Genomic DNA, 21,925 nt, shown 5'->3' with positions numbered 1-21,925 from the left:
TTGACACCTGCTCAGTCACCCAGCAATGTGTTGCTCCTTGGTCTACCTGGATGAGGAGAAGAGTTTGATATCCAATCTCTGGCAAGTCATGCAAAATCAAACTCAGCCTGTGCTGCTGGGGTAGTCCAGCCCCAGGAGCTTCTGAGCATCTCCTGGTTCCCCTGGCCAGTTTCCCAGGGAAGATGCAATAATGCAGTACTTCAGGTGGCTTGATAGTTTTATAGGCTGCACTTGCAAAGTTTAACCTGATCTTAATGCATTTCACCTCTGCTGTTGTACCTGATCTCTTTGGAGAACATTTATGTCTCAGCTAAGCCAGGTCCTGGAACTGTGTAACAGCTCTGTCAGTCTATAAATGCTTCTTTTGAGACACAGGGACTGGGGACAGAGAGCTTCCCTTTTCCATCTCCCCTTACAGCAAGAGTTTTTTCCTGTGAACTCCCTCTGTAGCTTTTCTCTCTCGTGCAGCTTTAGTACGTGGTTGAATTATATTTTCTGACACTTTAGGCTTAGCAAGTAAAAGTGAGTTTCTAACATACTGCACCCTCCAATAACTGACATGAAAAAAAATCCACATGAAATTCTGATGCATTTGAAGACTTTGCCTTAGGATTGAGGGTAGCTGGGAGAGGCAATGTACAAGCAGAAAATTGGGAGTTTGCTCAGTGTTGAATGTAGTCTTATGTGAAACTCACTGAAATCAGGGAGAGTCTGTGTGCTGGCTTGGATGGAATTCAGCCCTTCAGTTTTTTTGGTTGTGACTCAGTAAAGAGATAAAGATCCACTAGCAAGACAATGAAGACAAATCAGTATCAGAAATCAAAGACAGTAACATTCAGTGATGAAAAATAAAGGATATATGCATGGTGATGAAGAGGAGGGGAAGAGGCCATCCACAGTGCCCTCAGCAGACTTTGTGCTACAGTAAATTACATTTTGTGTCTTCACATTCATTTTTTCCTTAATGACACTGAGCTTGTTCAAGTAGGTGTGTAAATTACTTGTGATAGATGCTGATTGTGAATTACTTTTTTCCATTACTCAAAGGTCAACCTGACATTCAAACTAAGTGCAATTCATTAGCATGCCATAAGACTATGGTATTTTAGTCTTCCACATCAATTTCCATGTCATTATTTTGCAGGTTTGAAAGTGGTTCAGTGGTCAAATCTTAGTAAAGCTGATTGTCTCTTTAGGATGATACTGATTTGAAATTTTAATCTATATGATTACATATGCAAAAAATAAATAAACAATGAACTAAGTTTGCAAATGAAAAATTTTAAAGGGGGAAGGGGAATCTGATATAACAATTGTGACTGGAAGAAAAATAGACCAAAGATAATGGCTGGTATGGAGATCTCAAAAGATGCATCAAAAAATGGCACATGGCTAAGAGTATAGAAAGAGAGAAGAGCTATGATTTTCAGCAATGGCTGTGAAGAAACATGAAAGGTGAAACACAAATACATAAATGGCTATGTGCACCAATCAGTTCCTGATGAGTAGCTAGCAGAACTCTGGCAAATATTTAATTTTCCTATCTTGCATATTTATTGAATAATACAAGCATTTATGTAATAGTGTCACTTCTGCTGCTTACAAGGAATTTTGACTTTATTCCTCATGCTAATGAGTGTTTAGGAATCAGGCCCTTGCAGGTACCAACCAGCTCCAGTGCAAAGGAACTCTAAGGTCTCAAAAGATCTTAAGAGGAAACAACATAAATGATATCTTCCTCAAAGTGTTGGCTTTGTTGTCTGTGCTTGTGAGGTCCTAAATCACAGCCCACTGAAATAATGGAAAAGGCTGGAAAAGTGAGATAAGAAATAGGAATAAAATAGTGTATATGCTGAGAGCAAATAGAAAATAACTCAGGAACATCTCATCTTCATGTACTTTAGGGAAATGAATAACTAAGTGCGAATATTGAAGAAAGGAAACATGATTTGGAACAAATGACTCATTTCACACCAGGAGTTCAGCACGGAGCCTTTGCTCTTGCCTGGGTGCACTGAAACCACCTCTAGTGGGAATGGCTGGGGATGGTTCTGAAGCATTTACGTGCACACAGAAACACCCTGGAGGGGGGAGGCAGCATCTCAGGGATGCTGATTAATGAACTGGCTGAATAAAAGCAAGCAGGCTCTTTACTTTGCATAGGGAAATGCTTAAGGGGAGGCTTTTGAGAGGAGAACGCTCCAAGCAATTCTGGTTTGTGTTTGTCACTATTCAAAAATGTCATAAGAGCTAAGTTTTTATGAGCTAAAGGTTATTGTGTCAAGGCAATTGAGAAGTATGTGAAGTCAGTGCAAGGGTGCTGTGCCCAGCCATTGAATCTGGCTTCCTGTTGATGATTTATCAGCAGGAGCATTTCCTCTGCAGCTCACAGGAGTGGGAAGGTCTGCACAGAGCTGTGGGTTTTCCTTCTCCATCAGCTGTATTCAGTGATGCTTTCTCCTGCCATTCCCCAAGATTGTGTATAAAGGCAGATTTTAATGAAAGTATAATGGATGGGAATTTTTGTTAACTGTTAATTTAAAAGTTTGATTGTCATCTTAAAGCTTGGAACCCAACATCTTGATTTTTACTGGATCTTCAGAGTGAGGTGGCTTTCCAAACCCACTGCCAATAGGGAAATAATGAGGCTCTGGAGGTTTCCATCCAGATGGCTTTAACTTGGGTCCTTTGAACTCAGGAGGCACTGGAGCACAGCCTGGTGCACTTCGCCTGGTTTGACATTTTGTGTGGGAGAAGTGGCTTGCTAAATTCTCTTCCAGACAAGATTAAATATTTTAATTTTCAGGGATGATTGGGTCTGGGCTTTTGGGACCACCTCTAATTTTAATTAAAAACCAAACCCAAACCACTCTACCAGCAGAAAACGTTAATCTAAAATTATGTGAAGTTAATGTGTGTAGGTTTTCTTTGCTAGTTTAAAAATGAAGTGTCCTTAACTTTACAGTTCTGCTTTTATATGCTTAGTTTTAGACTCTAGGTTACATGGTTCAGGTTTTTTGGGGGGTTCTTTTTGGGTTTTTTTTTTGTGGAGTTTTTCTGTGTGGTTTTTTTTTTTTAGAAAAAGAGGTTACACACTTCTCTATTTTTTTCTTTTTTGTTTGTTTAAGGAAAAAATAAGTCAGTTTAAACCTGTGTAGAAGAGATCTTCCTTAAGCAGCAGCAGTAAGTCTTCCTTCCATAAGGAGCAGTTCTGCTATGATATTTCTTACTGTGGTACACTTCCCTTAGAGGGTGGGCTGTATCTCCATAAGGGAAAGATGATTTTTTAAATGCAAAATACTGTGGTACTTTTGATCTGAATGGGTAAAAGTCAACCATTTTTGAGCAAATCTTTTTATCTGGATTTCCTGCAAATGAGTTCATAATCTCCTGATTATTGTTATGGAAAGTAAAGTTCAGAGACTAATTTATCCACAATGAAAATATAATTTCCTGTAATTTTTGGCAGCAAAATTTGTTTCAGGATCATGTTCTTCTGAAAATTTTAGTGGTGACAAAACAAATATGCAAATATTTGAGGTTAATACCCTCTTTTTCAATGCACATGAACAGAACCTTTAAACAGAGAATGAAACATTTTCCTGTCCTGATTTATTGAATGAGAATTAACTTTGACAAATCCAGAACCTCAGAGCATGATTTGACCTTTCCCACATACGTGTGTGTGTTAAATATAAAGTCTATTGTCAAAAGCCATCAGGAAAGGAGTTCCCAAGACTATGCAAGTAATTTTGGGTAAACAACAAGGTGAATTATGTAACTAAATTTGTTCATGTTATCATGAATGAGATTATGGCTGATAGACAAGCCTTAAATTATGCATAGATAATATTGTTTATCTATCATGCTTCCCAGGCAGAATTTTAAGTGTTTTACATTACTATTGCTATTTATAGTGTCTCACTGCAGTGATAATGGCTTTAATGTTATCTAGGTTTGGCCAAATATAGTAATCTCTGTGCTATAAAAGGAGGCTTGAAGTCCTCTGTGAACGGATAAAGGTTGGCTTTGTCATTGAAATTCCTTTAATGAACTGTTTCAAGAAGCTTATTTTAGGGCTGGCATCCAAGTGCAGTAAAAGTGACAGTTTCCTCTCTTCACCCCTTCACATAATTCTTATGAATCATGTACTCAACAACATTAACCTGCTTTCAGAGTTTCTTAAACTTCTTGACAACTTGAACTAAACCATTTGCAGAAATGAAACAAGACCATTTGCTTTAGGCTTTTTAAATGAAAAGCATTTGTAACTCATCTTCTGATTTAATGATATTGTAACACCCAAAAGTTCTCCGCTTGAAAATGACCAAAGAGTTCCATTTTGGCTGAGTGTCAGGGTATTCAGACCAGCTGTGTCAACTTAACCTCTTCACCTTTTAGGTGCTGTGATGCCTTATTAGTTGCTTAGGAAGTTTTTTAAATTCCCGGGTTGCAAGGTTCTATGGAATTGTGAACTAGGACATTTAAGGAAAAATTCAACTAAGCAAACATCTTTTTCTTCCCTCCTCCCACTCTCCTCACACACAGGACATCCATTCTTAATGTTTCTTGGTGGTGAAGGACTTAATGCTCCTTAATAAAAGAGTTACATTATGGCAGGTATAAATTTCTGGCAATTCTGACAGGGATATTTTCAAATATTACACAGTCCTTCATCTCAGCCAAAGTTTGTGTAGCTTTAATTTCTCTGGAAGGCCTCATTGCCAGGAAAGGGCAGGAGCAGTAACTTTTTAAAATATTTACTGTATAATCCATCTTCCTCCTTGTCTTCTTTCCTTTCTGTGGGGAGGCAGAATGAAAATTGATGGCTTCTGTTTAAAAACAAGGAAGACCAGCATTAAGAAGGAGAAAGCCCAAGAGCCACTTTTATCCATATTTTCCATCCTTGCTGCTGCTCTCTGTGCCAGTCCCTGAGCTTCAATTTCCTCCAAAGTGTGTTGATGGGTTGGTTGGTTGTTTCTCAGAATCGAGGCTTGGCAAGACCTCTCCCTCCTTTTCCTTGTTCAAGGCATGTGCCCACGAGCAGTAGAAAGTTATTTTTGCCTGTAGGTGGGGGTAAATGTGGGTTTCATGTGAGTTTAGAGCATTTAATTGCTGTAACTTCTGGTTGAAGCTGTAGGATGAGAAAAGTGAGTAGGAGGGAAATGAGCCTGCCCACATCTTTCCCCAAATGATAGCAGGGAATTTTACCTAAATGGGAACTCTCTCTGTCAAGAACCAGCTCCTGGGAGTTTCACCTATGCCTGGCAGATGTGAATCTTTGCTTTTTAAGGTTGCAGATTTTTCTTTTTTTTTTTCAAGTTAGCAATAAGTTTGAGGAAGTGCAGAAGTAAGTTTCACCCATGGATAAAGGTGAAATATTCTGCTCTTACCACCACTAATCACTTGTCTCTTCCTAATCAATTTGTTGTTTTGGAGAGGAAAAAGTCACTTATCTTTTGGAGATTTTCATTCATACTAAAATTCATATGTAAAGAAATTCATTTATTGCAGCCTTGACAAACCTCAAAGCTGTGCAGTAAGTCTGGGTGTTGATATTACAGGGGATGTTTCAACCCAGGATCACTCCCTCACCATAATAAATGGAGAGAGGGAGTGATCCAGATGGGGATCACCAGAACAGCAGACAGGGAGTGATCCTGATGATGGTTCAGCCATGAAAACTTCTAAGCCAATAAGGACAGCAGTTTTCTATATTTTAGCAAATCTACCTCTTTGTGCATGTGCACAGCAACCTTTAAGAACAAATACATGCTAACTCGTTGAAGTATTCATTTGCTCTGTGATCTTCCTCTTTGAGCTGGCAATATATTGTGATCCTGGTTCCTGCTGGGAGCCCCTGGTGTTTTCAGGGCTGTGAGTGAGCCTTGTACCCTGTGCAGAACAAGGCAGATAAATTCCTGGTGCAAGGCACCCCGTCCTGAGCACGTGTGCTGCAGTCAGGATGAGGTCCCAGGGGTGCAGCCTGCCAGGTGACTGCAGAGCTGCAGCCACCAGCCAGGCAGCAGCAATTAGGAAGGGCCTGTGATGTATAATTCACACCCTGCTATCTGAGTGTACACAAGGGTCTGTGAAGTTCACAGGGTGATGGATTGAAGAGTGTTAGATGTTTTAATGATGAAATACTGTGAAGAGTAATTTGGAGAGAATAATGAAGGTGCCTGCAGAAGTTTACAGCGCAGAATTTTAACTCATCAAGGTTATCTGGATTCTCTTTTTTCTTCAGTAGTACTAAGAAGAAATTGATTTTTAAAAAATGTATGACTGCTGATTGGTCTGATAAAAACAAATGTATCAAATTTATAGTAAAAAAACACCATCATATTACATTTATTCAGCTAATTCACTCCCAGTCCTCTGTAATCTGGAATAACCTTGACAAGAAAAGTTGAGCATTCTCTGAGCAAAACTTTTCTTTTGTGAAGACTTGCTTTTACAGAGTTGCTTTTCTCCTGTAAAGACTTCGTGAGATTTCAGTTGATGAACTGCTTTGTCATGTAGTTAACATGCAAAGTGGTTTTAAGAACATTGAGTTTATGTAACATTTGAAGAGGTTTTTATTAAAATCATCATCCCACCTTTTTGCTTCCTCCCTAGATGATAATGACTGAAAAGCAAAAATTAGTTAAACTTTTTATTCTGTAATGCAGGAAACTTTGCAAAACTATTTGAAGCTCTCTTACAGAAGCCATAAAACAGACACACAGTTTTTGATGGGGATGGATTAACTTCTCTTGTTTTATACTGTATTTATATCCCTCAACAATTGCTGCTAATTTGTGCATCTGTTCCTACTGGTGTATATATAATTTTGACAGTGGATAAGTAATGAAGGAGACAAAAGCTGGACCCAATTAATGGAGAAGAGCTCTTGAGTGGTCTGGCATCCTGTGACTCAAGTTAGTACCACTGCTAACTTCAGTCTATGTCCTTCAGTAAATGAAAGTCATAGTGTAGTTTCTAAAGTTTCCCTTTTTTATTAGCTTTGCTTTATGCTAAGTGGTGAAAAAGTTGGGGAGAGGTTGGTACTGACTGTGCAGTCTGCATAATTCTGTTAGTGGGGTTTTCGTAAGAAACCAAGCTGAGAACAGGTCACTTCAGAAACAAACTGACAGAAATGAGGAGAAACAGAGGACTGCACAAAAGAGCAAAGGAGGCAAAAGACCAAAGGCTTAATTAAATTTCATCACACACATCCCATTGGCATGGCATTGCCCCTGTGGAATGATAGAAGGGCTCTTTTTAGAAAACTGAGATTTTTCTGTGCCCATTTGTGTTTTTGTTACAAAGCCCAAGAAAGATGAACATAATTTTAAATGGTGGGAATAAGGATTTGTAAAATTGTGTAGATTCTGGGGACTTGGAAGATTGCAGGTAGCTTTCAGAGACTGGGAAGTGTCTGTGTGATGCTAGTTAAAAAGCAACCAAAATATAGCACTGTAGGTGTTATCTTCCTTGATACCATGACCAGCAGAGCTCTTTGTGATTGTTGTGTGTGATTTTAGCAAATATCTGAGGCTCTCAAAGGCACTGAGAAAATGTAAGGAGATTCTTGACCAGTAACTATGTCCATTTTTTGAATCAACCTCCTAAATTGATGCCTTAAACATATAGGAGGATCATCAACATTCAAAATCAACTTCCTCATCTGCAGTTTTACAGAACTTATCCCCCAAGATGAAAAACCTGGTGTGCTATTTATAAAAGTATTTATAAAACTTGGACCTGTGTGACCATCAGCAAAGTATTCTCTCCTAGCCTCCTGTTGCAGAGACCTCCCCAGTAAGTGGCATGCAGAAGGCTGGGTGTCCAGGGCTTTGTTGAGCTGTAGGATCAGCTGTAAATGCCTGTGTGTCCCAGCAGCAGCTGTGCAAAGCACCTGGAAGCACGACTTGTCCTCCCACATGAAGGGGAAGGTGCAGGTAGGAAGCAGTGGGGAATTGTCCCAGCAGAGTTACAGTAGTGACAGTTTAATCCACCATGTCAGCTCATTGTTTTGGGGTGTTTTGATGGTGTGTTTTGGCTAGGTTTTTTTCATGTAAGCATGATTCTTTGCAGAGTGTGATCATGCACTGGCTCCATTCCTGCTCACTGTGGGGAATGCTGCTAATAGAGGGTTACTAGGACAACCCTCCTTCTTCTCACAACTATTTAATTTCTGTTATTTCCAAGGCCTGGCAGACCCATACATCAGTGCTGAATGAAGCAGCAATTCAGAAAAGTGCTTTGTAACTCCCTGGACCATGAAGGAACTGAGGGAACCTGTGTCACAGAGCTGATGGGATGTTAGTGGGGAGGAGAGGTAGGCAAAAAATAGGGGGAAGAAAAAAAAAAAAAAACTTGGAAAGAAAGGAGCAAATTTACCAATTTTTAGGATCTCTGGAGGAAAAAAGAAAGCGCAGTGGAAACCAGATGCAAGCAGGTGGACAGTTATGTGCCATAGCAGAATTGGTGGAAGCCTCCATTCCCAGGAACCTGCACACCAATGCACCACTGCTTTGTGCCATGGCTGTTTCCAAAGAATGAGCTAATAAGAATCAATTTGTAGAACAAAACAAACAAAACTTTGGCTTCTGATCAGGGGAACTTGAGCATTGCAGTTACAGATCAGGCTTCAACAAATGCCAAGAGCTGATCCATAAAAGTATAATTATTCTGTTTCATTTGGAACCTTTTGTTCTGGATTGCATTCAAAACTACTGTAAGCCCCTTTGTGAGATTAATTTCCTTTCCAGGCAAGAGAAAAAGAGGCCTTTTCATTTAATAGTTCTACTTTGTTTCAATTTAAAATGAGAAAAAACTCACGTCCTCGCCTTTCTTCCCTAAGATTCTTCGCTTCTGTGGCATGGTGGCCATCAGGTCACAGTTTAGGAGGACAGGTCTCATGTAGAGACAAAGTTATGTTACAGAATGTAAATTCTAAGTGATATTCTGTTCTTACTACCTAGTACTCTTTATAATTTTCAGCTGCAAACGGAGTAAATTTTTTCTGTTGAAATTGGAAGTGATTACAAATTTCTTGCAAAGCCCAGGGACACTAAAATTGCAGGTGTAGCTTACCTGCTGAGCTGCTTTTCCTTGAAGTATCAGTGGGGGAAGAAGTAAACTGAAAATGGTATCTTGCCTGAAAAGTTAAAACCTGTGACAGACAATGAGTTCTTTAATTTGACTTGGTGGTGAGGCTGATCAGAGCTCAGACATGCTTGGCTCCTATTGCAGAAATGTCCTGATGTCTGTGTGATGCAGGCTCTGAGGAGCTGTGCCTAAGGAGCCAGCAGGGAGCATGCACAGACACAAACACACACACAGACACAAAAACACACACACACAAACACACACACACACACACAGACACAAAAACACACAAACAGACACAGACACAAACACACAGACACACACACAGGCACAAACACACACACACACAAATCTCTGTGCTGGGCACTTCTCATGGGTGCAGGGGAGCGAGAAGGGCATGCCTGGGCTGCCAGGCCAAAGGGGCATCTTCCTGTTCCTCACTAAAATGGAAACCTAGAGAATTAATAATTCAGTTGACATTCCATGTGGCAGAAACGACAACACAGAGGTAGCAAAGACCTGAAGAGGCACAAGGGATGAGGCACACCATGCTCATCAGGAGCCCACTGCCAGGGTAGCTAATCTGAATTTGGTTTTCCCATGTACCAGAGGGCATTTGAGGCCACATCTCCTAGGAGAGGCCATAAATGAAGAAGGCATCCTCATTTTCTTTTGTTAATTCTGTTTCATTTTTCTGTATAAAAGAATCAAACCCTGGAGCAGCAGCTTGAATCCCACTGTCCCATGTCACAGCGTGCACCATAATCAGCAGGGCTGAGAGGAGCGCTCGCCGTCTCTGCCTCTAATTATTCTGAGTATTTTATATGTAATGAGCAGCTGCAGCATGAGGTCCTGAGGGCACCCCTGTTCCCAGTCCAAAATAGCCAGTTGTCCAGTTCAGGCTGGATTCAAGCAGAGGGAAAATTAGATCCATGTTTTCTCACATTTTGGGTGATGGGTCATAGGAGATGGTTTTCTTGCTTTCAGTTTCACTCCATTTACTTATAAATAGCAGGCATTTGCAAAATACTATGGAATCAAGGATACAAATTTCTGTACCTTAAAGATATGCCAGTGTTTTGTGTCAGGCCAGTGGTATTTTATCTGGCAGGAATCTTGGCTCCCAGGTAAGATTTGGCTACAGTCGTGTAGATGGCAGCACAGATGTGGGAGGGATTCTCTTTAATTCTGGACACATACTGTTTCTTATTGTAGCTGCTGACCTAGTCTGAGCCCTGTCTGTACCTCTTAATTCAAACAAACAAAAAACAACCAAAGAAATAAATTAAACAACAGTTGAATATTCCTGTAAGGTGCTATCACGAGGCTCAAATTGAAGTGAAAAATTGCTTACCAGGGTTTCTAGCTCTGGTGGTCTTTGATTAACCACAGCACGTCCTAAGTAGCCAGAAGGTGCAGAAGCCAAGAGAATCCCAGGGATGATTTGCTTTTGGATTTGAATGCTGTTAACTTCTTTTCATATTCTGTTTACAAGGACTCTGGTGACTGGATGTTGTTAGCAGGATTTTTTTTCAGTTGCATAAGGATTGAGAAAACAGTATCTGTCTGACTCCTCCACAGTGAATGGCTTTCAAGTTAAGCCATGGCTGCAGTTATTGTGCTCTAGCTGTGACACTATAAATAAAGTTATTAACAGCAATATGTAAATGGGTTTCTATTTTTGTTCCCTGTATTGTTTGCAAAATCTAGGGCACTTATTCAGTAAGAATCATCTGCTATTTAGCACTGAGCCTACCAGCATTTGATGTTGTGTGGGCTGCTGCACTTCCCCTCCTCCCCTCTTGCTTTCTTTCTGTGCAGTGGCTATTAGAATCCAGCACTTCTGCAAGTTTGTTTATTGTGGTGTTTAAGAAATAGAGTAGCTGTGCTAAGCATTTTCTGGCTTCCGGAGAGTGGCTTGGTGTGTAGGAATAGGGAATCATCTCCTGATATCTGAACTGCAGGAACATTTAACCCAGCCACACAAGCACCAAATAGCACAGCTGCACTTTGCCTTAGTGAGCATCTCGCAAGTTGCAGGCTGTTCAAAGATCTTTAGGGTTTGTGTTGTGTTTGCATGCTCCATTTCCTCCCACTGCCCTCTGCTCCAGATGTGCCTGACAGCCCCAGGCTCTGCTCACACTGGGACCTGGTGCCACATCAGTCCATGCAGCCCCAGCACAGACCCCAGGGAGAGCACAGATGTGTTGTTTGAGGAACACTTCACCTCAGCCATGCCTACTCCTGTCTGGAGGAGCAAATCACTCTAATCCCAGGCATCTGTTAGAAACCTGAATGTGTCAGTGCTGGGGACAGGATCAGTGTGGCTGTTAACATGGGTATTCTAACAGACATTTCACTTGGGGCAGTTTGCTCAAACTCCTTCCTTCTCTGCAACTGAATTCGGCTCTGGATTCCCTGGATCCCCAGGGGGAGAAGTCCCAGCCTGTCTGTCCTGTGACTCGTCAGCCACAATTTTCTTGCCAGCTTTGTTAGACTTCACATGGGCATGTGTCCTCCCTGGCACTTAAATTCCATTCCATGCAGCTTTGTGAAAACCAAAATTGCTGCTACTGTGCTGGCATAGAAAGTAAACAGAAATTAGCTAGACTGGTTTTGCATAGATGTAGAAAGATCTGAAACAGCAACTTTCCTCTTATTTTTATGCTATGAGACACATTACCATATTATATGGTTTAAGTCGTCTCCAAGGTGTCTTTCTATGCTGTAGAAAAGACCTGGTCAGATTCTACTGAGTTTATTGATATTAGAACACTGGTAAACTAATAGCTGTTTGCAGAAACTACATTTGGTAATAATATTTTGTGAATATTGAGAGTAGCAAGCAAAAGGCTTAGTGAAATATCTTAATGCATTAACACAGAAATTAAATTTTCCAATGGAAAAGGCAAGAGAAAAGCCATTTCTTTATATGCAGATCTATTATTCTGTTGGTGGCAATTACAGTAATTCTCTTGAAATCAAGTTAAAATTATATGTCTGCTTCATTATGAGAAGAAACCACTGAGTGCAAAAATCACGGCAGATTTAGGGGAAAGTTGGAGAGACATTTGCAGTGAGCAGACCTGCCTTCACCATGGTTCCTGCTCCAGCATGTCAGGAGTGGGGTTTGTGTGGATGTTTCCTGGGCTTGGGAGGCCAGGATTCACATTCATGCTTTGCCAGGGTTTTCCCATGTCACCTTGAGCATCTTTCTGTATTTTATTTGTAGACCATACTGCTGTCTCTAGAAAATAGTGTGTTGGTGCTTCTCTAGCACCAATGGCATTTCAACAGTTGATCAGTGTCACTGCTTACTCTCTATGAAATCATGGAAATATGCCAAGTATTTGGAATATGAGATATGTTAGGGGCTGAAGAGGTGCATGGAATTTTATATTCCCTGTTCAAGGACCATCTTTGCATAGAAATCCTTATATTCACCTGAACTGCCTTCTGAGGAGGAGTGGTTCTACTGCTGATAGCAATTGTCCAGAATTTAATTATATTTACCTTGTTTCTCCATGGAAGCTGGAGTTTTCTGTGTCACCAAAGGGAACCAAAAATAGATATCAACCTAAGTGTCACTGGGCAATTCAGATGTGATGGTAGGTGACATCTTAAAAAGGGGAAAAAACCCTTAATGTTAAATTATAGCTCTTGTAAAGTTGGGAGACTTTAGTTGCGAGTTGAGGGTATCTATTCATTACTGGTTCTTATCAAGTAAGGAAAATTAATGCAGTGTACAACAACCAGATAACAAGTTCAATTTCCTGCAGGATTTTTTCCTTTTCATTTGATTCTGACATTGCAGCCAATCTCCCTTGTCACTGAAAACGTGAATGTGGTTTATTATTAAATTTATTATCAGATTTGTTTATTAATCAAATAACATTGATCCCTCAGTTAATGAGCTGTGCCATTTTCTTTGGGCAGCCATTTTAACTTTCAAAGTACCTGATGAAGAATTATGTCTTCATTTTACAATTCCTCTCCACTGATGTTCATTAGTGTTTCTCAGAAAAGTGACCATTATAAAGTATGCACAGTTAAGTGTCTCTGAATGCTTTGGGCCCATTTCTCTGAATGCTTTGGGCCCATTTCTCTTTACAGTTTCATCAGTGTAATTTTAAAAACACAACTGCTCAACTACATTTTAAAGTATAGAAGGGGGGGACAGTGAGTCCACTCATGCTGACTGTTCCAAAAAGGGCAGGAAGACTCATGTTTGTGCTCCTCAGCACTGTTTTCCCACCAAATGGCCACTTTGTGTTATTGATCTAATAAGCTGCCCATGGAAATCATGTACACAGAACATCACAGCACTTGTTCCTTCTCAGCTGATCCATTGGGAGTCTGTGCATTTTGCTACCTACCCACTTTGGGAAATGCACAATGGCTCCTTAATGTTTTAAATGATGACATTTATATACTAATGTTATGTTTTCATTCTGTAGTGACTTTCCAGAGGGAAAACCCTGACTTGCTGAAATGACAAAGTAAATAAATCCCAAAAGACAGAATGTTGGGAAAAATTGAAGAAGTACGGTTAGACTGAAGTGCTGGCTGCATGCAGAATCACTGCAGCTTTTTGGTTAGGGACTACAAAAGCATCATTGTTAGCCTGAATATCCATGATACCAGAGAAGAACAGACTGAAGGCAGTTTTCACAGCTATGAAGAGCTCATTCTTTCTCCATCAAATACAAAGACCTGAGCAATACATAACAGAAAGCATCACAAACCTGATTAGAAGCAATTTCATCTCTGTGCCATGTGCCTGAGCCAGGATGCACTTGTGAAACTGTTAACTGTGACAAAATAGATTTCTCTCTTGCCTTCTCTGACAACCAAGGATTGCTGGCACACGGTCCCTTTGCAACAGGTTTGCTTTTGCTTTAATCCTTAAATTTTCAGTTGTTTCTCTTTCTTACCATGCTACTTCTGTAGCTTCAGTCAATTTTGAAAGGTATTGTCTCAAAGAGAAGGCAGGAAGGAATAGTGCCTTCCTGCCCTGAACAGAATTACAACTGTGCTGGTCCCTTTTTTCAGAATTCTCTTAGCTCTGCTGTCCTACTTATTGGTTTATAGCAGGATTTTCATATCAGAGATTGCTCCAAGCTCAGAAAACAGGCTGCAGGAATGCTCAAAGGAAAAAGCACACCTGAAGTTTGAAAACCAGAATATGGCTTTTCCTTTCTCTTTTACCTGCAGTTCTGGATTTCCTGTCTTGTGGAACATCTGAGATTTATTTTGGTGTGGACTGGATTCAGCTCCAGTTTGGACAGACCTGCCAGCTCTTTTGGACTGCTCAGGCAGAGCTGGGTGGGTTTGGGCTTGCTCAGAGCCACAGCAAAGGCACATGGTTGGGGTCAGCACTGTGCATGGGTCCTTCCTGCAAAAGGCCCTGTCCTTCAGCTTTGCCCTCTTAAGCTGCCTTGGAGGTGGAATGGAGTTGGCATCTTTTGCATTTACATGATTTTTTTTCCCTGACCAGAGAAATTGGAAAAAAATGGCATTCCCATCAGTCCCTTCTTAAATAAAAAAGGTCTAAATTTCCTCCTTCTTTATAACACAAAGTCTTATTTAGAATGGTTGGATCTCCTTTTTAGGTTTGACAGACAGAAGTATCTAATTTAGCTGGCAATGACGGAGGATTAAAATTTCTTTCAGTCATCTCAAAGCCGTCTATAGTGTGTCACACCTATAGTTTGGCTGGTAGCTGCTGCATATCTATTTTTATTTGTTTTGCCTTCCTCAAGTAGCTTTTCTTCCCAAAAGACTATTTATTACTCCTGTTTCCAGTGAAAAATCAATCTGGTTAAATATAGTCTGCTGAAATAGGAAAATCTTGTAACTCAAAATGTTTAGAAGGAGAGGATATCAAGTTTTTCATGTTTAAAATAAAAAAGGGAGTACTGATGTTGCCTAGCTATAGCTAAATTCCAGTAACTGGGAATGCTACTCATGCTTGTAAACTGCAAACCTAGGGAGGTCATGGAAAAACTTTTCTTTGCATGGCTGGTGCATTTTCCCCCTTCTGGTTAGTGATTTCAGGATCTAAATTTCTTCTCATTTCCTGTGCTGTCAGTGAGGGACAGACCACTGAGGTGAGATGACCATGATGGACAGTCTGGTGCCATTTTTCTCAGCAGCCCCTGAGCATCAGCAGGGCCAGAGCCTTTCCATAGGGCATTCCCAGCCCTGCTAATGCAGACAGAGCTGCAGCCACAAATGTGGCATGTTTGTGCTGGAGATGTGCATCTCCCAGATGAGCCCCTCAGGCAGTTCTGACCTCCAGTAACACTCACCTGAGAGCAAGCACAGGAAAATCAAGCCAAAGCAGGGCTCTGCAGTTTGTGTCTTTGCAAAGAGCCTGGCTGTCATCGTGCAGTGGCTGTGGATGGCAGTCTGCACGTTGCCACCAGTGTCTCCCAGAGCCATCTTGTCTCCTGCTTCTTTGCTGGTTTTTGCTGCCACCAGATTCACTTAGTATTGCCTTGCAGAGTGAAGTTTTCATATATGGCATGTAAGCCTGTTTTACGTTTTTGGAAACTTTGAGGTTTTCTGCCTTTTGTCGTAAAGAAAAAGGTGAAAAGGCTCACGGTTTTTCAGGGGTTTGGTTTTGTAGGGTTTTTTTGTGTATACCCGCCTACTTTGTGTTTTCCTCTCTCTCACCAGTACTCGTTTGCTTATCACAACATTTGTGTACATGTGCCCCTTCTCACCCTCTTGAGCAAGTGGGAGCCAGCATGAATGATCTCAAGGTGGAACATGATGCAAGACTGAGTCCTCCTTTCCAGGGGGGAGCTGTGCCAGCTCCTGTGTCACAGCAGTGCTTGGGCTCATTTTAAACAATAGGTGATTTCCAGTACTAAATGGATCTTCTCCAAAATGACCATATAAGTTGAGGATAGAGCATCTATCTTTTTGCTGTTGTGTTTGCTTTTTTTCCCATGACTGTAGGAAAAGGAAAAATTTTAACCTCTGGTCTGTCTGATGTCCTGCTGTTCTGGAGAACATTTTTTGCATTGCTAAGGCTGTGTCTTTAGCCTGTCACACAAACATCCCAAGAGAGCAAGGCTGATGTGCTGTTGAGACCTGAGATGGTCTAGAAGCAGCTTGCTGGGCTGGTCCCTGGGCTGTCACTCAGCACAATGATGTGTGTGGGCCCCTTCACCCTCCCTAGGTGGGCTCTGCTGCCCTTGCTCACATTGGTGCTGCTTTTCCCAGACATGCTGCCGCCTGACCATGGCCACTGTGGCACTGCTGGGAACTTGTCCTCAGCTTGTTTTGGTTTGTCCTTTTGTTGTTGCTGCTGTCAAATTCAGTAGGAAAGAGCATGATGAGATGTTCTCAGTGTTTCTGGAAGCTGGAATCCTATCTTGTGCACAGGGTGAGTAGAAGACACAGAGGATCTCTGTGCCATCCTATCCCCAAGCAGCTAAGAAGGAGAGATGGGATTTATCTTGATGTCTTGTGTATTCCAGGAACTTCTAAATGAACTTAATACTTTGTTTGTGCCACTGGAGGTGGAAAATAATTCTGGGCTTACAGTGCAAGAGAGGAACTGGCTTTTAAACAGATGTCCAAGTGTAAAAATTAAATTGTTTACCAAAATGCTTAAGAGATAATCCCACCCTGGATATACTCACAAGACATCTGAACATGGTCTTGGTAACCATTTCTAGGTGGCCCTGCTTGAGCAGAGGGTTAAATGAGGTGACCTCCAGAGGTCCCTTCCAACTTCACCATTACTGTGGTTCTCTGAAAGCCTGCTTTGGTGTAAAGAGCTTCACCCAGCCTTTCAAGTGAGAGTTTTATTAGCTTCATACCAGTCCATCCTTTTTCTTTGTTCTTCCTTGTTCACAGTATGACTCAATGGCATGCAACACCAATTGCAGTGGATGGTGTTGTAGCACCCTGAGACCCTGTCCTCCCCCATTAGCTTAGTGAGCTCACTGGCAAGGGCAGACTGTCCTAAGTCAGTGGCATTCTTGTTACACCTTTGCTTGTGAATGCTTGCTTCTAGTGAACAATGATTATTTCATCATGGCACATGAACTCTTTCTTCTCTTGTAGCTAGTGTTCATTGTGGTAAAATACCATGGTTCAGATCCAGTCAAAAGCACTTTGCAGTTATTATAAGGCATTAAAGCTCTCAGAGTGTGGGGTTTTGTTCTGTTTCCCATGCAGTGCCTGTGGCGTTTGGTTTCCAGCAACACATGGTGTTTATATTCCTGACTGGCATCACCGTTGTGATGGTGATAGGGTTTGTGTTTCTTGCCTTGCTTGATTTATGTTGTGGCTGGCGTGTGTGGCACGCACATGGCTTGAAATAGAACACGGCTGGGTTTTTTTGTTTTTACATTAGAGGCACTCATGATTTAATTTCGCATTTTGAATAATCCTGCATTTGCAAGGAAACTTGTGTCATGTCCCTCCTTTAATAATTGTATTAGCTTCAGACATTTAAGTCTGCATTGCAAAATCATTCCCTGTAGATGTGTGTGGTTTTTAAACATCTCATGGTTTCCTGCTTCCCACCTTGTCTTCAGCTCTTCTTATTCCTTATGTTCTTTGCTTTCTGCCATACCTCTCCCCTTCCTGCACACTTGCAAAAAAAGTTCTCTGCCATCTTTTGCCATCCCAAAGATCCTGTGGTGCTTCTGCATCAGTAGTGCAAGGATCACCTTACAGGAGATAGTTTTAGAGGACCTGCAGTGGTAGGACTTAATGCAGTAGGGGGGTAGACCTGAGTTGGTCTCTGGGATGTTGCACTGAGGCTCCTGCTGGTTCCAGAGCTGCTTGTCCACAGGTATCTTAACTGTTGTGTGAATGCATTACAGACCAAAAAATGGGAAAGCTGAACTCAGCAGGATGGGAATTTTCTCCTCTTGTCTCTGCATCCTGGCTGTGTTCCCTCCATTTCAGCTCAGTCTGCCTTTGCAGTTGTGTTGAGGCACTGTGCACAGAGCACCCAGACATCCTTGCAGTTCACTGTGTCCTGGTGGTTTTGGAAAGAGCCAAGCTCAGGCAGAGCTGGCATTGCCATGGCAGCAGCAGCTGGAGCTGTGAGCCCAGCCTGCCCTGTGCTGCCCTTCAGACATGGTGGAATGCATGGGAGCCAGCAGCTATGGGGTGTTCCAGTCCCTGTATCTCCCTTTCCTCTTCCCTTGCCTGGGGTTTGGGTGCGACCAGGCAGGTGTCAGGCTTGTCCTTAAGCAGAGGGGAGGATGGCAGGATCTGCCATCAAGCTCTTTTTCATCCTTTTTTCCTGTCAGCATCATGAGCCATGCAGAGCAACAGCCACAAAACTGAGCTTGCCTTGTACAGCTATGAAATCTTGAGCCAGTCCTTGCTGGAAATAGGAACTGAAATAGGAGCTTAGGAAAGTATTCACCTCTACCCTAAAACACAATTTGTGGTACTTTTCAACCAAAATAAAACAGAAAGAATTTAGAAAGACATATAAAATTAATGATAACTCCTCTTTTCTTCCCTGTCTTTCCCAGAAATAAACCATTTTCTGTATTTTTTGAGGTCATACCCTGGTTGCTGCTGGACAAAACCCAATCAGATGGTAAATCTGAAGACAGTGATGGAGTGGAAAATATATCAAGAACTCTGAAACCATTACAACATTTTAATTACATGCTGACTGGTTTTTCCACAAAGCAGTAGCCTCCCAGATGAAGGGACTGGGTCTCAGGGCTGATAATAGTTGCTGATGTCCAGGCTGCAGATTGTGTGGTCAATCCCTTCTAATCTGCTCCAGCTAATAGTACAGCTAAACCACTGCCTTACTCATCTCACGATATTTTATAGCTGTAATATTTATTTCCTTTGACCTTTTTTTAACCCATTGTCATTTGCTGCACCATTTGGCACAAGGGAGGCTGTTACTGGCATTGTCCTCCCACCAGCAAGGAAATGCCATGACCTCTGAAGACTGACAAATAGTTGGCATGAGTTGGGCCCTTCATCACAATCACCAACACCATGGTCCTGTAATAAAACCTTTTCACTGCTGAGGGTAGTCATTGACATGGCTGAAGTGTGGAGTAAGGAGTTGAGAGTAGTGGGAATCTGTGTGTTTAACCTCTAAGGCTGCTAGTCTGGGTAAGATGCACTGGCAGGGTCTGGAGGTGCTTCAGACATCTCACTATGTGTGTTGTGTGTATAAGCACATAGATATAACAAGCTTCTTTTCAAATAACAGCTCTGACTAAACACAGGATGAGGATCATGGGCTGTTGCATGATGGCTGCTGTAAGAGACAACTCTTTTCCTTGTCACTTCTGGGTTGTTGGCTATTTTACAGGGAGCAGGCAGAATGTAAGGGTTACAAGGGTTAATAACAGCAGGAGCAGAACTTCCTCAGTCCCCATTCCTCCCTTGCAGGAGGGGCTGGGACTGACAAACCTGCCAGGAGTCTCTGCTGCTGGAGCTGCAGTGCTAGCAGGAGTGTGTGGAGGGGGCAGATTGGGCAGAGGAGTAAAATGGGATTTAGTGGCTTTCAGAGTACCTTGCTGAGAGCAGAGGACAGAGGCTTCAGGCTGGGTTCCAGTTGTCAAGGACTGTTTTCTTTGACTCTTGTGTCCTGTTCTTTCTCCAGTTGTTTGGCACAAATGTGTGTCTGTCCTCTCCATCTTCAGTTCCCAGCTACCTGCTCTGTCCTCTGCCATCTCACATGCAGTCCTTTCCATACCCTGGTGAGGTTTTCCATTCCCTGCAGCCCATGTGTCCCAGAGAGTGTCTGCTGATAGCTCAGCAGTGTGGCTGTTGGGTGGCAGAGCAGGTCACACAGCTGGCTGGCTGTAATGCACCCAGGTGCTTGGTTAGCTAACACAAATCTGTGTGCAGAACAGCTCCATAGGGCTCTGCTGATTGCTTCATTTGTGTGGTTGAAATATTGCTACCATTCCACTTCTAGAAATGTCTGATCCATTTATCTGGAATGATAAATGGGGAATGAAGAGAGCAACCTCAGTCATTTATCCACATTTATTAGGCATGGGGAGAAGGCTCAGGGCATCCCTGTGTAGTATTTTCAGATACACCGCTGATATCTGAATGTCAGGGCAGCAGCTGATCTTGATTTCTCCTGTTCTAACACAAGGCTATTGCAACATGCACACAAGCAGAGTGTGAACATGTTCAAAAATTATTAATTTGCAATTTGCCCTATGTTGGAAGAGGAACGTGCTTTCAATAAGACATATTTGGTTACTGCCATAGAACTGGAGACATTTCCCATTTGTACATTACATATTAGCACGTACTTCAATTGCTTATGAGCAGTACGGACTTGTCTAAGCTTTCATTTGATTTCAAGTGTGTTTCTTCAGGAGGTTTACTTTTATTTGTAAATATGTGGAATCTTGATTTATTTTTGTGTGTTTTCTCAAGTGTTTAAAAATGGCAAAGTGTATTTTGATTCAGACATCCCTGCATTCATCTTGTTTTTCTCTTGTACATTTTAGCATCAGTGTGACTAACAAAGAAGTATTTAATGCAATATGTTTGGTTGCTGATTTATTGGAGTTGAAATGTAGAAGGAAAATATGAAAAGCATGCCAGAATTGAAATGTGTTTCGGAATTTTTGCAAAAAATGCTTGTGAAAATATTTTTGTTGGTTTTGCTTTCTGATTGAAGGCATTGCAGGGAATTCCAACTGAAAACATACCTCTGCAATTTGCCTAAAACATGTTGGAGTTTTATTTTACAAAGAAGACACAATTCCAAAGTGGTTGTTATTTATACTTTTAATTTCTTTTCCAAGTACATCTTGATGGCAATAATCAACTTCAAAGAACAAATCAACCACTGGATAAATATTCCAATATACAAGTAGAACTCATGAATTTTCTATTTATATAACTGTGTGTGCATGTCTACATTTTATCTTGGATCTGTAAAGATAAAGTCTGCTGCTTGTTTTACTGAATAGTTTTAAATTTGCCATAATGGCTGGGTTTGATTGCAAGTCAGTATTTTCCATGTTGTAATTATCAATGAGACAAAATCTTTGTGCAGTTTTTTAAAAACCCACAACCCACTGTTGTCCTTGCAGCACAACATTAATATTGATTCACTGAAATCAAAGAGTCATTAATAATACTTGTGATTCAAATAATTGTGCTTTCAAAACAGTCCAGGCTGCTTTCACAGGGCTTTCCCAGTCCCTCTTGGGTGGACCTGTGATGTGATATCCTTATGCAGAGATATCCTAATTGCAGAGATATCCTAATTGCAGATCCTTGCCAGTTTGCCTCAGCGGCAAGGTCTGCAATTGTCATTTGGCAGCACATTGGTCATTTTGGATCTCGGGATCTTTTGGCCAGAGGGATGATCTGGGTTCCCACATTTGGGCTTGCAGCCTTACTGGGAGGAGCTCCTGGGAGATACAGGTGGGGTAGGGGCTGCATCCTAAGGTACATTCGAGTTGCTTATCTCCTTGTTGCTGTGGGGCTGGGACACCCCACATGCCTTCCCATCCCAGACTTCTATGTGCAATTTACACTTACACAAATATCAGCAACAAATGTTGTAACACTTTTTTTTTTGTTTTCTCCCTCTCTTTTCCCCAGCATCCTCTTTGCAGACATAGAGGGTTTCACCAGCCTGGCCTCCCAGTGCACTGCTCAGGAGCTGGTCATGACACTGAACGAGCTCTTTGCCAGATTCGATAAACTTGCAGCTGTAAGTTTTCTATTATAATTTTGTTTCCTCTTGTTTTCATTCTCCTGTTGCAAGAATGACATACTGTGCTGGTTCACTGGATTTCTTAAATATTCACTGCCCTAAAAGGCAAGCTATTGCAAG

The 21,925-nt window shown here is 41.5% G+C and overlaps 1 protein-coding gene across 1 annotated transcript in view; it reads left to right on the top strand.

The window, feature by feature from the left end:
- Window positions 1–21,925, top strand: part of ADCY5 (adenylate cyclase 5) — a 201,968-nt gene that overhangs the window by 124,313 nt on the left and 55,730 nt on the right. The window contains exon 4 of the mRNA XM_058028086.1: window positions 21,691–21,802. Within this exon, the coding sequence (XP_057884069.1) occupies window positions 21,691–21,802 (112 nt within the window). The remainder of the gene's footprint in view (window positions 1–21,690; window positions 21,803–21,925) is intronic.

Source organism: Melospiza georgiana, chromosome 7 (genome assembly GCF_028018845.1).
Source record: "Melospiza georgiana isolate bMelGeo1 chromosome 7, bMelGeo1.pri, whole genome shotgun sequence".
NCBI classification, from domain to species: Eukaryota; Metazoa; Chordata; class Aves; order Passeriformes; family Passerellidae; genus Melospiza; species Melospiza georgiana.
Note: the sequence above shows the minus strand (reverse complement) of the source record. Positions and strands in the feature narration are given on the sequence as shown.